The 16,420-nt window shown below is 44.5% G+C and overlaps 2 protein-coding genes across 2 annotated transcripts; one reads left to right on the forward strand and one right to left on the reverse strand.

Moving 5' to 3' along the window:
- Window positions 1–2,696: 2,696 nt before the first annotated feature.
- Window positions 2,697–4,515, forward strand: PHALS_05703 (bel1 homeotic; the record flags this gene model as incomplete). Its single annotated transcript, XM_024719289.1, has 2 exons — window positions 2,697–3,077; window positions 3,166–4,515. The coding sequence occupies 2 exons, from the start codon at window positions 2,697–2,699 to the stop codon at window positions 4,513–4,515; spliced, it is 1,731 nt and encodes a 576-aa protein (XP_024584603.1).
- Window positions 4,516–4,828: 313 nt separating this feature from the next.
- PHALS_05704 (uncharacterized protein) lies at window positions 4,829–5,164 on the reverse strand (the record flags this gene model as incomplete). Its single annotated transcript, XM_024719291.1, has 1 exon — window positions 4,829–5,164. One exon carries the CDS (start codon window positions 5,162–5,164, stop codon window positions 4,829–4,831), a length of 336 nt encoding a protein of 111 aa, XP_024584604.1.
- Between the last annotated feature and the right edge of the window lie 11,256 nt (window positions 5,165–16,420).

Below are 16,420 nucleotides of genomic sequence, written 5' to 3' on the forward strand. Positions count from 1 at the left end.
ACCGGTGATAATTTACGTGCTGGGGTATTTTTTTTATTTTTTGAACAGTTGGGATATATTTTTTATATATGGCAAAAGCTGGGTCATTTTTTTTATTCTCTCAAACTTATCTTATTTATTTTCGGAGCTACATGATCCTCCCTAAATATGCTGCTGCTATCCTCTTGTAATCGCCCAATTAACTTTCTCGTCTAATCATCACTGACGCCATTTAGTGACGGCATAGACTCACCGTATCTATCGCGAGGTCGTATTCAAAGATAACAAGACTGGTGAAGTCAAATCAAGTAGGCTGGGTTATAAAGGAAATGCTAGCTACGTTAGAAGACAATGAAGTTTGGGTATTAACGGTGTCTCGCCATGCACGCTTGCCGCACGAGTGGAAAGGACTACGGTGAAATCGCAACTGAATCGAAAAAATCATGATTTCCAAATCTACATGAATGTAAACACTAGAGCGTCAAGAATTTTTATACATTGATGCAGAAGTGAACCTTGGACCTGATAGATAAGACCTTGGGCACACTGAGGTTGAACCCGCGCGAGCCAATCACCGCGGAGAAACTTTCCACGAAGACTTCGAGTTCAACTTTCTCGAAATTCTTCAGACAGAGGACGTTCGTGACATAATTCAGGGATGTCACGCGTACATGTGGGATTTATCGTACTGTAATCCAATTGTTATTTGTCCCCAAAATACACCTCGAAGCCACATAGATCCACCGTCATAGTACAGACTGGGCTTGTACTTTCTACCCACGAACGGAAGTAAGCGCCGCTGTTTTTAATGACATTCGTGTAAATTCGATTTTATATAGGCTATACTGAACATATATGCTCTACAATTACTGTTATTATTACTAATGTGTGGCTAACAACAGCCCATGTGTACCACGGACCCCTCCTTCGCGGAGTTCTATCATCTTCATCAATGCCTACTTATCAATACTCTCAATCACTTAAAAGTCCAAAGTGAATTCTTACGATTTGTAGAATTGTATTTTGCAAAAGTGAACATAATATGCAACAACTGGTGAAAAGACACATTGTAACGCAGTGGAGGATACAGGAAGGATGGAGCACATCATTTTTGAAATTTGAATTTGCGTTTGCTAAAGCACCAAATCATCAATCATGAACAGGTGATACGTTGTATTGAGACTAAACGCGTACGTACCGCCCGCAACGCCGACTTCTACGCACACAGTGGGATAGATGCAGTAACATAATAATCTCATTTACGTAGCATACTGTTATATCAATTCGATCTGATGTCTGGGATACAGGAAATACGTGATTCAGACGCTATATAGGTATATTTAGTAGGCTAACGAGACATAACATTCTGAAACCGGAAGGACAGACGAGCTAGTGTCTTTGTTTCATTTTATTAGAAAATTCTTCTTCACTGCTCGTGATATCATACCGCATGCAGAGATCAGAGGTACCCTCAGTTGTTCACAATATTGGGTTGAATTGCTGCTATCGCGATTGCGGCAGAGTTTCTATTTTTTTTAATATCCAAGAGATCCCCTTCTCTCTAGCTATCCTTGTTGAGTAAAACCTTTGAACGGCTCTCTTAATTGTCACCAATCCTTTAGGTGATGGCTGCATCAAGTCCTGGCACAACTTTTTAAATATCGACGGGCAGACCACTTCTAGAGCCGATATGTTCAAGCCGTTTTAAATTTATATATATGTTTTATTTGTACTCTATTTTCATCTAGCCGAAATGACTAACACATCTTGTCATCAAATATATGAAAGCCTTCTGTGTTTGCCTATAGTGGACAGTTGTTTGGATATATATGTATGAGTACGTGTCTGTCACGACTGCATGACGCGTTGAGACGAATTTTGTGTACACACCGGTAAGCGAGTAAATTTTCATGTGTTTGCCCACCCGGCTGATTACATACGGTCCAGATGTCAGAATGACTCTCTCTGAACGACCGCTCATTACTCTGCAATGTATCAGCTGAAAATAAATTGATTCAACACTCAAGTCCTACAAGTTTTGCTAAGAAAACATATTTTTTTAAACTAAGAAAAGTACGTCATTTTCATGAAGAAATATAATATCCTTGGTATCAGACCAATTTCTGTCAAGAAACCTGACTCATCCCTAATCGCTTTTTTTCCTCTGCCATTGGCAACACAGACAATGTGCTGTTCATAAATAAAACTTTGGGAGAGGCACTGACAATTTTACCTTCTATTGGCGCAGTCATCTGATCGACGACCGTACAGTAAGTGTATGTAGTCTTATTATGGCATCAGATGGAGCTTTGCGGTTTATAATACTGCATGATCTATGCCTTCTATAGCATATACTCGGCTGCGACAACACGTTCCTCTCTCCTTTTCTGATTATGAAACGCTGATAGCTTATGCCGCTTGATATATTTATATCAAATAGAAAATGGGAGTATCTACGCAAAAATTCACTTCACATCTCTCGATCAGGTTTAGGGTTCCAAAGAATCTGCTCAGTCATCTGGGTTGCGCAAGGACAATTCTTCGGAGTCAAGGTGGCATTAGCAGTCAGTTGAATCAAAGTTTGCACGTCCGCCGCGCACTTTAACGTACACTCACCGACGCAACATTTCGCTTTAACAGTGTCTTTAAATCATTTGCCGTCCTGTATCCATCCGAATTAGAGGCCAGGTGCCAACTTCTTTCTTTCCCTTCCCAGTATGATGACAGCTCAGCAGAGCGCCGACCCAGTTCAACCTTTTATATACGCACACAGTACGCGCACGGACGCACTTACATCTCCCTTGCTCCCAAGCTCCCCCTCCTCCACTGCCGACAGTACTATTGAGACTACAGTGTCTGGGGGTACTGCAGTCATCTCCTCCACGTCGCCTCCAGCCGCCACCAAGAAACGCAAGCAAGCCCCAAGTCCTACGGAAGACAACAGTGGTAATGAAAGTATCATTGCGCGTGTTAGAACTAAAGATCAGCAGCAGCCATCCAAAAAGTCGCGTCGTGAGCTGCCGCCTCATACCGTCGCCATTCTTAAAGGATGGATGTTATCCCGTGAACATGTGAAGCACCCATACCCTACTGACGAGGTAGGCTTTCGACTATTTTGTTAAGTGTATGTGTGTCGTGTGTCTAACATTTAGTATTGATGGTAATGTTGTGCGGTTATAATATTAGGATAAGCAAATGCTGCTTAAGAAGACGGGTATTAGCATGAAACAGCTGACAAATTGGTTTACGAACGCGCGCAAGCGCATATGGAAACCCATGATGCGACGGGAACATTCACGACAATTGCAGTCTGCCATAAATTTTGACCATACGGTGATGCGTGAATTTCCGGGAGCTGGACGATGTCAGCAGTACGCAGACAGCAGTTATGCCCCTCGTGCGACCGTGCGTCACTCGTTTGACGCTGGAAGCCTGGGCGCATTACCTCATCCGGTGGCAACAGCGCCCGATAGATTCACACGGACACAAACCTTTTCGGTGAATGCACCCATTTACCCGACACGTGTTGGGCGTTCCATGTCGGAAGCTCCGGCTAGAGCTGAAATGGGCAATTATTTGGAGCCAGAACAATTTCGTGGGCGCGGTCACAATGGATACCTACCACCCAACAGTCTCTCGCCGCATGGACACAAGATTCTACAGAAGTGGGTCAGCTCAAACGCTCAACGAAAGTATCCGTTTCCAAACGAAACTGAGCGATTGCAACTTTCTAGGGAAACAGGTCTCGATGTATTACAAGTTGACAAGTGGATCACCAGTATTCGCGAGCAAATGGGCACCACCATTGTCCGTGTGCCATCATCGATTCCACTTTCAGGAAACACGGTGTTTACTTCGCCGTCTACCTACGGTAAGTGTCGATCTATTCCATCCAGCGGAAATCCCATGTTTCCACCACGTCCTACTGTCCCTGCAACGTCAAGACCATCAATCATATCAGCTGGGGGTCCACAATTTCCTCCGCTTTCTGCTCGTCAATTAGCCAACGAAACTCGATTCGAAACAATTTCCTCTGCTTCGCCTTACCCAAATAACGAGATGCGAATACGATCGATGACAATCAGTGCCGGGTCTTATCTGCATCCGCCCTCAACTTCTGAATTTGCAAGCAGTGACTCTCGACCTGAGCAGCAGTCAGCCGGTGGTGCTTTGCCTTCGATCTCCAGCCGCAGCTTGATGGGCCGTCCACCACCAATTGGTGCATCAAATGGCCCCACGATGGGCTACCCGCGTGACGGTCGATCGCGTACGCTCGACATGGGCCAGTTTGCAGAAGCACGACGACGAAAAATGACCTTTCAGGACATTTTAGCGTCTACGGGCGGATCCACAAGCAGCACCGAACAAGCTGCGACCACAACAGGCGCGTTGTTGAGTACTTCAAGTTATGTAACTGCTAGCAGCAACGACGTGGAAAACTTATACCCGAATAGCACTTCAGCTACAACGTACGAGACTTCGATCTCTGGTGAAATTCAGCCGAAGCATTCGTCAATCTGCAGTCTGGCCGAGTAACTTGACTGTGCGATTCTAATTTGTGCCTGCCAGGAGGCTCTTTAATTCGCAATTTTTGTGGTTAAGTGTTGTGCACCCCTCAACCTCCTCGTGTACTGATCATTGTGAGCAGCTCTATATAATAAATGCTAATTATCTCAACTGATTGAAGTCGTATTGTCTTCGCCCAAAGATTTGTGGCGCACTGTTCTCTAAGCTCACCAAGTTGTTGTGCTTGATTCGAAAATAAACTTGGTAGCGGATATCAGGAGAACAGTTAGGGCCACCACGATGTGCAAGATTGGGGTGTACAGCACCAAATCACCACGGGATGCTAGGAGCTATACAGGTGTACCCAGGTCCGGTAGAGTACCATTTCCCTATACGCTGTCAGGTTTGTAGCACTCGTCATCGTGCCCGCGAAGTTTACCATTGGCATTAAAGCGACTTTTGAAGCAGTAAGTGTGATCCAGGCTTGGTGTTGAGGCTCACCAAGCTCAGGAAATCGTAACGCTATTTGAGCTTTCCGAGGTGGCATCACTTGATCAGCGCCGACAAGAGCTTCTAAGTACTTCTGAACATTTGTGAGGTAGTAGAGATTCAGTATCGCACTGGCATTAGACGTTTTACCAGTCAATTTGATTGATCCTTCCACACCACTGCGAATCATTTAATTTCTCGGTAGTACCGAGGTTATAGTTGATGTGCCGCAGCGCTGCGTTGGCGATTGGCAGCGGAACTGCACCTATGATCTGTAAATATCCTTTTTGCATAAAAGACCGTCGTTGGGAAGCAGACAGCACGTGGTGCTTCGAGTGCGTCATTAATAAGCATGTGGGGTCGAGAGCGAAAAGCGCTCGCGGTGATACAATGGCCAGGCGAAAGAGTCTATCCTTCCCCTTACCAGCGTCCCCAATGAGTCCTAACGGAAGTTAATGAAATCCAATTTTCCCAACGAGTCCTAACGATGACACACCTATAAACCTCCCACATGACTGTGAGCGACTCAACCTCCTTTTGTTAGCCGCAGTTTGATATACACTAGTAAATCGCTCTCATGAGTCTGTTCGCCATCGACATACTCAACCACGAGCGTGAAAAACTTGGCGGGGGCCATCGCCCAGCTCACTTGGCCGTTTAAAGCGTCGCTCAACTCAGTGTTATCGGATCGGAAGAAGCGCTGCGGCTCACGACTGCACGGAACGAGTAACTACTCGCTGCATGGGTCACCTGCACGACAGCATACACCAAAAGTACCGGAAGGTGATATTTGTACGAACGAGTGGTTACAATTCTGAGTTGACAACTCTTCGACAGTGACTTTTTCGAGTCTAACTAGTGTGTCCTGCGCAAGGATTCTTTTTCAAGTTTGCTTCTAACCAATAAAAATGGAGCCGAAACGTAGCTGGCGTGACAGTCAGCCTGTTTCGCCAGCCGGATTGCCGTGTAGTCATCGCATCCCTAGCATGATGGCATCCCGATTTCCATCGTCATTTATTCAACAAACAATGGTCAGCTCTCGAAGTGGTTCACATGGTCCATGCTTATCTATCGACAATATATTTTCCATAAAGACAGGCAATTCACAATGACATATCTTCTGATTGAATATCACCTTGATCTACCGCAAAGTCCGCGAAATTCCAGTTGCACAATTTGACAACTCCGCTACTTACCAAAGTCGTCTGCAAAAGTTGACGCTTTTGCTAGTGTCCCTTCAGTTCTCTCAAAAGCATCCATTTCAGGTTACCAGTCATTTGCGGTTGACTAATTGGTCTTATATCAGTCAATGGTATTCTTATGCTCCACAAAGCTAATGTATAGCCGCGTCGTCTAGCACTAGCTGCGCACCAAAGACAAAAATATTTAAGTCATAAGTTCACCCATTCAGCTTGGCAGCTCCACATTGTCGCCTTAACGTCGCTATTCTTTCCGATGGGCAACCTCACAGCGTTTGCATTAACCAGCCGGGCATTTTGTCAATAGTACTTATAGAATCAATACGTGATCAAATCACACTTCAGCTCGATGCGCATCCCAACAATTCTCATACCCTTTCTAAGTCCTTGACTGCATGTCGGTGAAAAAAGCGCCACTATATTGAGCTTTGGTTGATAAAGCGATTGCTGCGAGACAGCTTTTGGACCCAGGGCAGCAAGTGTTTTACTTGATGTCTAACTTTGCGGGTCGAGCGAAGAGTCGGGCGTATGAAAAGCGTTTGGCCGAGCCAAATTGCTTTCACGACCTGGCGGATATCACGCGGGGGATCAAGTGCATTGTATTACCCATTTCCTGAGTCTTTATGAATGTATCAGCGAGTAAGAAGCATATCATAGCAACTTTCATATTAAGTTGAATGAATTATCTTGATCATTGTCTGCGCTACACAATCAGAAGCATGAATGGCAAATAATTGAATATCTTTTGTACGTACGTACTCCCAACGTCTCAATTTTTTGATGGAATCGCCAGCCGGATTCTAGTGAGGTAGTATGATGTTAATAACAAAAGCATTCGTGATATCTAGGCAGCAGCTGAAGAAATTAAATGTCGAGCAATAAATATGGAAGTCATAATAAGAGAGGATGTCTTTCGGGTTGGGAAGCACATCACCCAACATCAGAAGACTAACTTCACGTGTTCATTGAAGGTAGCCAAAAGCTATCTATTGAGCTTTCGCCCTAAATGGTGATATTTACAGTGTATTATACTGCGGAAGCGATTACTAGATGCGAGAGATTATTAGCAAGTTTGGAGCAGGTACCAAAATTTTCGTACAAGACGAGAATCGCGATCCATAAATCTTCACGGTGAAGACGGTGATCTCGATAAGAAGAACTTTAGGACATTAGAAGCATTGGAAATAATTTAGAAGACCGTTAGGGAATGCGTCTATAAAATGAATGAATCTTATTTTTCTGAAAATCAACTCAAGGCAAGAAGAAGTTCATAAAGAGCGATACGCTCAGTGTTTGTTGCAATGCTAGCGAAACTAATCAGTTTCTGTAGCAATGATTGGGGAAGCATACGCGCCAGCTTGCATATATGGGCGACGATGACCATTTCCGTATTTCAATCAAACCTTGGCATGGGTCAACATTGTTGTTCGTTCCGAACGGGCCGAAAGACGGTATTGATGCACCTAGGCATTCTCAACCTTGTACAAGAGATGGAATGAGGATTACATATTTTCCTCCAAACGTTGTATTGTGGAAACAACCAATGGACCTGGACGTTATTTCTGAACTGAAGAAGCGCTACGAGTTTATGCGGACGAAAACATTCTTTCTTACCCGGATCGGACAGATAATCTAAAAATTAGTCTATAGGCATATGCACTGAATCTAGACGAGGCGCATCGGGAGTAGAATCTGAAAGACCAGTCTTTTGCTGAACGCGGCTAATTATGTTGTCAAAGCATAGCGTAGACGTCCAACGATCGAGTGATCGCGTCCTTCGCTTCTGTAGCGGGACCCGCCGAGCGGAAGCCGTATTCTGCACGAGGGAAAAGGACCGACCGTGGATGCGCGCGCATGAGAGCCGCCATACGGACAGTATCCAGCTGCTGCTTCTTTGCCTCGTCGAGGTTATTGGTGATAATACCGCTTTCCCCGGAACTCTAGAGTTCGGGAAAAGGACACGGTGTCTGCATGGCTCGAGCGGGGCTCACGTCGCACCGCTGGGTCACCTCTCCCTAATCTTCTTCCCATCCTGGGAAATGAGCATCCTACTCGTTGTCGACTTCCTCCAAATACTCGACGAGGTAATCCATCGCCCGTGGCGGGCGTGGTGCACGGTTGGGAGTCGACATCGCGTCCGTTTCGTTGGTCGTGCGACATCGTCGCTGAAAATGCGCTGCGCGGTACTGGGTTACCGAGAGCATGAGTTGCGCTTTCTTTGAAGCCGTGTACGTGCTGTCCGAAGTTGCACCGCGTGCAGGAGACGAAAAAGGGCTCTACCCGCGGGCATTCTCGGAGCCTGCGAGGCTGGGTGTATTCTGTGTACTCGGCGCAGAGATAACCAAGCAGAGAACTCGTGAAGAAGATCGTGATGGTGTTGTGGTGTCTACGACACGCGAGCCTCGTACGAGGCGACAATTTTATGTATTCACAATCTGATGGGGGAAGTGTAATTGTGTCCCGGTAGGAAGGGTATGGGCTACACAAGATGGTGTGACTACACAATGGTGCGGCTACATCTTACCAAGAAGTCAGTACGTGGCTGGAACAGCCAGTAGTTATACATCGATGTGGGTTAACTAAATAAATAGAGAAACCTCTAGATTAAGATATAGATGGCTTTGCCCATCAAATCGAAAATTTCAGGTTACATTTTTAACAAAAGGCAAATTAGCCATGGGTTAAGGTTGTAGTTTATCTTGGAGTAAGTAGCTTGCGATTCACTGCACCCGTACAGATTCTAAGTATAGAACGAAGGTCACCGACCTTAACCAAGCTTCCTCTAAGCGAAAGAGCTACGGCAGCCCCGCTGCACCGACTTATTGTATTAGATAGGCTAACGGCAACTGACAAATTTTTGGGCTCATCAGCTTGATGCAGTCGCGATTCTAGCGCGAACGCCTTCCCTAGAAATAAGTTGACACCAAACATCCCAGTCGACTCAGTGCCTGTGACCTGGCTGAGGAAACAAATCAACTCTTTACGATAAGTGGCGATATATTTTTCGCTGCTGCGAATCCTCCTGGCGGGATGCTGTGGCAGGGGCTGATTATACCACAGGAGCTGTCAATTGTGCCAGCGACGTTCAGCCGTCTGGTGACACAGCTGTTCATGCCGCATCGCGTCTTTACATTTAACGATGTACGTGTAAAGCAGGGAAATATGAATGCGACGAACAAACACAAGAGAAGTCTAACGTATATGCGCTGGAAACGCTGTTTGACAATAGCGACAAACATGTCTTTGGCGCCGATGATTTTTTTCTGAGTTTTCGCATTGAGGGCATGTTTGAAGGCAATTTCCGCAAAATTTATGTCACTGTAGATTCCAGTGCATCTGTCCCAATAGTACTTGATCTGGCTAACTACCTGTTAAAGTACGTGCAAACCGGCCGTTGTGGCACAAAGATTCACCAACATTATAGAAACAGGATCTACAACAATTTTGGAATGCGCGTTATATAGGTATCCAGATAAGCAAAGGAGAGTTTCATGGGTGTCACATTTTCGGCTCTTTTGAATACAAATCGATGTGTTCACGTAATTTTTGATGCTCTAGCCTTTTCATTAGGCTGCGTTCTGCTTCAATCAGATGTCAATGGGCTTAAACGCATTACCGCGTTTGTGTTTCGCCAAATTTTAGCAGCAAAGAAGAACTGCCTTACCCCTGCCGAGATGCTACTTGCGTTGAAGTAAGCCCTTGCCACGCTTCCTTTGTCTTAAACCATTAAAATATATATCCAGATCATGCGTCGTTGCGCACAGCACTTTTGTCACTTTATCTTTTACAGAAAATGGCGAATAGATTAACCTCCTTTGCCGAGTAAAGCTTTCAGGGAAGAATAAGCTAAGTGGTAATGATGTGGTTTCGCGTTCCTTCTGGTATAAATTGTCACATGTCACGGTAGTGACATCGCCAATTGATGAGATGATTCGTACAGTGTACGCTACGGAATATCCTGACACTTAGCTAATGCGTCGGATACCCGGCGCATGACGATCAATTTTAATAATGCGAAAGCACCGATCTTGCTTTGAAGTGCAGACGAATTGATATCATCAAGTCGATTTAGATTGAAAAAACTGCCCACTGACTTCAGAGTCACTTCTGGTAAAGTCAATAGAAGGCACCCAAATAATTTATTAAATCATTTATATAGATTGCATCAAAGGTAGAGACATGTACTGCGTTATGTGTTGCAAATTTAATAAGCGAAAGCAATTCGATCCAGCACCATGACCTATCTGCGCAAGTTCTCCAGAGGATATTCTTTCACGACTCGATCAACGCGTTTCACCTGAGTACCTTTTATGAGTGATCAGCGGTTGATAGACCACTTCAGTGTCTACCACCTTCTAAGTTAATTGCAAATCAACATATGTTGCGTTGTTGGCTGCTAGAATCTTTAGACATCGTAAGCCACTTGGTAAGACATCGCGGTCTCTCACCCAGCGCGCAAATTGTATACAGTACCCTCTCCGATTCCTTATACTCAAGATACATCGTACGGGTTTCTCAGGTTGGTGTGGTCTAAGCGTTGGTGAACTCCTCAAAGTAAAATAACGAAAGGAAAAATCAACTCGTGAAGAAATATAATCGTGAAAAGCATCTGGATCAAGAGCACTATCGGAGCGATATTTGGTGCTCACTTCGCTTTCGTTGTCAGCAAATCGTCCACATGTAAGGGCTTCGTCCTGTGCGATGTGCAAATTGACGGCTCACAACCATAACCACGATCTATCTATTATGACAAAAATTGGCATGACTATTTTGCTCGCAAATTATTTCTTAGTCGGATTCAGCTCGTTGGTGATGAGCTGGCCATCGTCGTATGTCCCACATCAAACGTAAGAAAAATGACACGGAGCTTGCAGCCCATGAAGAAGCGAGGCTGAGCGCAGAGAGCGGCTTCTCCACGGCTAGGCTGCATGGCTTCAGATGAGGGCGGAAACTTTGTATAGGACCCGAAGGGTTAATGCGGCCACTCTCATCAGAGAAACCTTGATATTCTCGCCGAATATATTACGCCTTTTCTGGGACTCGTTCTGCCATTTGATAAAGTGCACGGGAAAAGACCCTTCAGTACGGGCAAGCTTTCAGGATCACGTCCAGTAAAGTGCAGTGAGTGTAATTAGACTCTAAGTGTAGTGACTTCTCGTCTGCCGCTCAGTTTAGCACAGTGAATTAAAAGGCAATAGAAGTGTGATTTTGTGTGGTCAACATCCTGATGGACGTAATATGCACACTATGGTGTACTTACATACTAACACCTCACATGTTTATACTGTTGTGCAAATACAGTATCGTTAAATCGATACTAATTCACAGCTCACTTTTATGTGATCGTGGATGTTCATACACACCAATGTATCGGTATAGATAAAGATTGAGGGCCTAATAAAGAAGTGGTCCATGGTATCAGTGGGTTGCTAGCCATACTCTGAGTAAAAAGACAGAATCTTTTTAAAAAATTGGTGTAAAATGTATACTCTTAGTACCAGTCTACTTTTCTCAGCGTACTATGTGTCGTTTCGGGAATAGCAAAGCTAATACGACGATTATTTTGTTTAAGGCCCTGAATCTTGCTCAAGATAAAGTGAAAATCAAACCTCTGTCCGTTTGCTAAGACAGATTCTTTTGTCCGAAGCTTCTTCTGAGCAAAGTTCAGGGGGCCCGCTGTGTAATCGATAGCGATAGCACTCCAAGCTTAACGGGAGTCTATGGATGAAGTAGTGAGGAGAGATCTACACTCTCAGGACCGTACTGGTCACTTCATTTATGAAAGACTGCGGAGCTGAATGACGAAATCGGAACCAGACCATCAAGTATCATAATATGTTAGGCGTCCGTTGCATAAACTTGCTCACCACAAGCCCCTGACACGCTCCTTGAGCTAACAATTCCCGTAACCGACCTTTGCGGCGCAGCTGTATTACACAATTGATGCCACACTCAAAAGTATCCTCGAAATATTGTATTTGCACGAAAGGTATCGGCGTGGGCCGTACCTAATCTGTGATTCACCATGAAGGTGGAAAATATTACCGGTCTGTTGCTATTAAAGTATAAGAGTTCTTAGCTACACACCATTGTTCACTTATTCTCACCTCTCACGGCGCTAGACATTTATCGTGAGCAAGCAAGGACCCTGGTAAGCAGTGAAACACCCACATCACCTGTTGTTTTAAGATCCTTAATGTCGGAAAGCGCCTTCTACAAAGTTACTGCATGCTGGGGCGCATAGCGCGGGACTACACTACCGTTTTTGTTTCCCAGAATATCATAACAGTAACTGGATACCGTACTGAGGTGATTCCGAGTCTGATTTGAAGTTTGAGGGGCGATAGTATATGGTGAGCGCACAACACAACACGGTACACACCTACTTACACCTCCACCACCGAGATGGGTAGCACGCCCAATTTGTCGTTGTAGTCATCGCGACACAGCAAGCCCTCCGCAAGCAACTTCTGCGTAACAAGTATTGCACCTAGTACTTTGTGATCTTCATAATATGACTCGCATCAGAATTTTTCCTTGGGTACACGCATAAATTGACGAGCTGCTGGATCTAGCTAGAAATTTGCGCTCGATAGCCTACGAGCTGTACTTGGTAATATTTCTGGTAGACAGCCGAGTTTTTTTGTGATGAGAGCCCTATCGGACACTTTTCAATTACCTCATCAACCAACATACGTACTAACTGTTTCTCGTTGTGGGAGCCTCTCTGAGGATTAATTTTTTTGTTCTGCTTCGCCTAACACCTGCAATTATTGCAAAAATGTTCGAGCTCGCTCCAAACAAAAAGCAGAAAGTCTCACGATATCAAGCCGCAAAACCCACGACGACCTTGAGCACCTACAAATGGTTTTGACATGGTCTAGCAAGCTGAGATCGCCCGCCCGCAGCACAATGGTTGCGGCATTCTTTTTGGACTTGAACACGCCGTGAAATCAGTATAAAGCATCAGAAGCTGCCGGTCGCTCCTTTGTGGAGCACTAACACACCTATGCGTGCGAGCATCTCGCTTGAACAAAGGGTAAAACGAGCGCTTAGAAATATTCCGCAAGAGCTTTGTACGCCTCACTTTACTCTATGAAAGTACCACTTGCGACTTGAGTACCAGCAGTCGTACTCTCGACCAAAACCGTGCGTTTGCTTTTGAGAGCTGGTGAAAGCCCCTAATTTTTTAAGCGCACTGGGTGAAAACACGTTGCTCCATCACCTTACAATTTGATCATACCCCCTGGGTGTAATTGACTTCAGACCTTGCTGTAAATTGCCTTATTTATCTCCATGAGCCGGCTGGTTCGGCTACCGGCCAAGCTGAAGCAATGCCCGTTGCCTCTCGTGAGAGGAGAGCAGTTTTTGCTGAGCGCCTCTTTTCTTGTGAATATATGGGCAGAGGTGCGCAAAGGCTTTAGCTGCAACGGCACAAGTACAATGCTCTCGACATGGTATCTCAAACTCTCACGAGCTCTCTGATTGACTTTTCACTTCATCAGATTCTGACTATATACACATTCTCTTTACATTAATGATGACCACCCCTGGTCATTGATTGATTTGTGATGTGAGGACATCCCTCACGCGACTGTCGTTCGTATACTATTCTGGGGACGGTAACACGTCAAACTCACTGAAAGTCTCAGCGTGTGGTCGTACTGATAAATATCAAAAGTTAGATGAGCTTTCTGAGCTACCCCATCGTATGGCGAATTTTAAACTTGTCACAACCATGATTGCATATAAAAGCAGAACATAGCTAAGCTAGAGAGTATGATTGAAGTGTTGCGTTGTTTTCAACAAAGCTCGTTGTATCCGAATGGATCAAATGAACTGGGTCGAAATAACTTTTAACAGAATGTTCACGAATCCTCTTCATACATTGAAAGAGTTTGCACCGAGTTACTTTGGTGATATCTTCGCCCAGAGTAAGAAAACGGGTAAGAAGTTTGATGTCGATGTTCATCTTGATCAACTTCGTCAAGTCTTCTAAGTTATGCGAGAGAATAACTCTACGCTAATCTGAAAAATAATACAAAGCAGAAAACAAGTTGTATTTTGCTGTCTACCGATATTCGGAGCGTAGCTTTATTTTTTTCTAGTTTCGACCAGTATATCCAGCTTTGATTTTTTAATTGATGTCAAAAACTTAAAATGGTCTAAATATCACAAGTTCATTCTCTGCAAATTCTTGTATGTTACATGTTGCTTTTGCTTATTTCGACCCTCAACAGTAGCGTAGTGCACTTTGTCGATACGGTTCCCAAAAGTCGAGAAGCTTGTAGGTCATTCAATGAGTTATTTACCGCAAAAGCAATAGGAAAAAACAAGTCAACCCCGCATCGCGTCCCTAAGCACAGATGCTCGAGAGGATTTCTGACACGACGCGTTAAACTCGCTCCATCTGACCATCAGTTTGTTAATGACCAGCGGTGAACACGATTAATCCAACGTCTGGCACCTTGGACAAAAATCACCGAAAGTCTTGGTTTAAACTGCCAATCTCCACCTATGCAATGACCATCGACAGGTCATACTGGCAGAAACCTGTATCAATGGTCAAATTGGCCGTACCCTGACGGGTAATGATGCTGATGAACGTAGCGAGATAAATGACTTTGCTACAAAACCATAAGGCCGGTATGACGGTACCAGCAAGCTGGAAAGACGTTGAAGCTTTTGGATGGGCTAAGTCTCACTTTCGTATGTACGTACGTAAAGGCTAACAAAGATAAGGTGAGCCAATGGTACATTGCGTTAAGACTAAAGATAAAGTCCATACTGGATCGCTACCGAAAATCCGCCATTAGGAAAAGACTATAAATGGGCGCCGATTCATGAGGAGAAAATTAACACGGCTTGCATGCGCGTGCGTACGTACATTCCAATTTTTAAATGCGGAACACCATCACATAGTGCTCACTAAGCCGTATATCTTTTCTAGCGTAATGGCTTCTCAAGGCGAATTCTGTGTCTCAGTCAATATTCTGTTCCTTAAATAGGCTCCACGACTTGATGCGTATTGAGTAGATTCTTGCTATATCACAGCAAGTCATTGAAGAAAGATTATCAATGCAAACGTACTACTTAATGCTCGAGAGAAGCCGTATCCAGAATTCCAAAATTCTTGTTTGCTAGAAGTACTAATCGGTGCAGCCATGTGGCGCCTGATTTGTTCGCTCGCTGAAGCGCGACAAAATTATGGTGATATAAGACAGTTTTAAAGCTGGGCTTGAAAGCAAACTATGATAACATGAGGCCGACTTGGCTCATTCTTCGCCGCAAAGGTATACTTTGCAGAGTAGAATAAGTATCTTGCCTCTGCGAAAGATGCGGTGACGTGATTTGCATCAACCGAAATTTCGCTTAGCCATAAAAATTCTATCCTGAAGCTGGCAGGAGTCTACTTCGAAAAGATAGCTTGTTTTCATATAGTAAAACAACCAAATCTGGCGCTTAAGGCTGTCGAGCCTAGATTTTAATGACGCGCTCGTACAGATAGCACCACCGGTGCGTCACGGACGCTTTGAAACCATCAGCTTCATAATCGAATGGGCTACAATCGAGCAAATACGAGAATTTAGTAAACAGCCTAAAGACCGCTCGCACATTGCATTTTTTGAAATTAGTCGAAGGGAATTTGTCAGGAGCCTGGCGATCCCGACGAAAATTGCTTTATACCCTTATCAAACTTTAAGGGCAGAGACACTGCCCAATCTAACATGGATTTGCTCGTTGCAAAATCATTTCGCGGATCCTGTTTCACTGAAGCATCCTAGGAAAGGGATTCCCTGGCATCAGTGGTAATCTAGTCCATATTGACGGTTAGATTGCACATACGCATACAGATGAGCACAACTCGCAAGTGTTTGTATGGTTGTCACCGTCAGAGTTTTCGTGCTTTAACGACTATAGACGAATATATCTATGATATTTTGTGCATAGCCATGCTATTGCACATCGCTGGTGCGCCAACCAGTATCTGAGGCATAACCGGTCATTTTTATGGCATCCCGCTCCGAATACACACTGCAGTCAGTGGAAGTCAATTTATCTAGTGAATTTGTGATCATGGTCTAGATCACTAAACAAGGCCAAGCGACCATGCAGTACTCAGCACGTGCTTTCTAAAGTTAGGTTTTTGCGTGGGATAGTGGCTATATTTACCTTGTTATAAGCATGCCCAATTTGCCGATTTCCGATAGCCTTTTGGCGAAGAAAGTTGACTCCAAGCAGGTAGA

This window comes from Plasmopara halstedii (assembly GCF_900000015.1).
Source record: "Plasmopara halstedii genome assembly, contig: Scaffold_2904, whole genome shotgun sequence".
Classification (NCBI taxonomy): Eukaryota; Oomycota; class Peronosporomycetes; order Peronosporales; family Peronosporaceae; genus Plasmopara; species Plasmopara halstedii.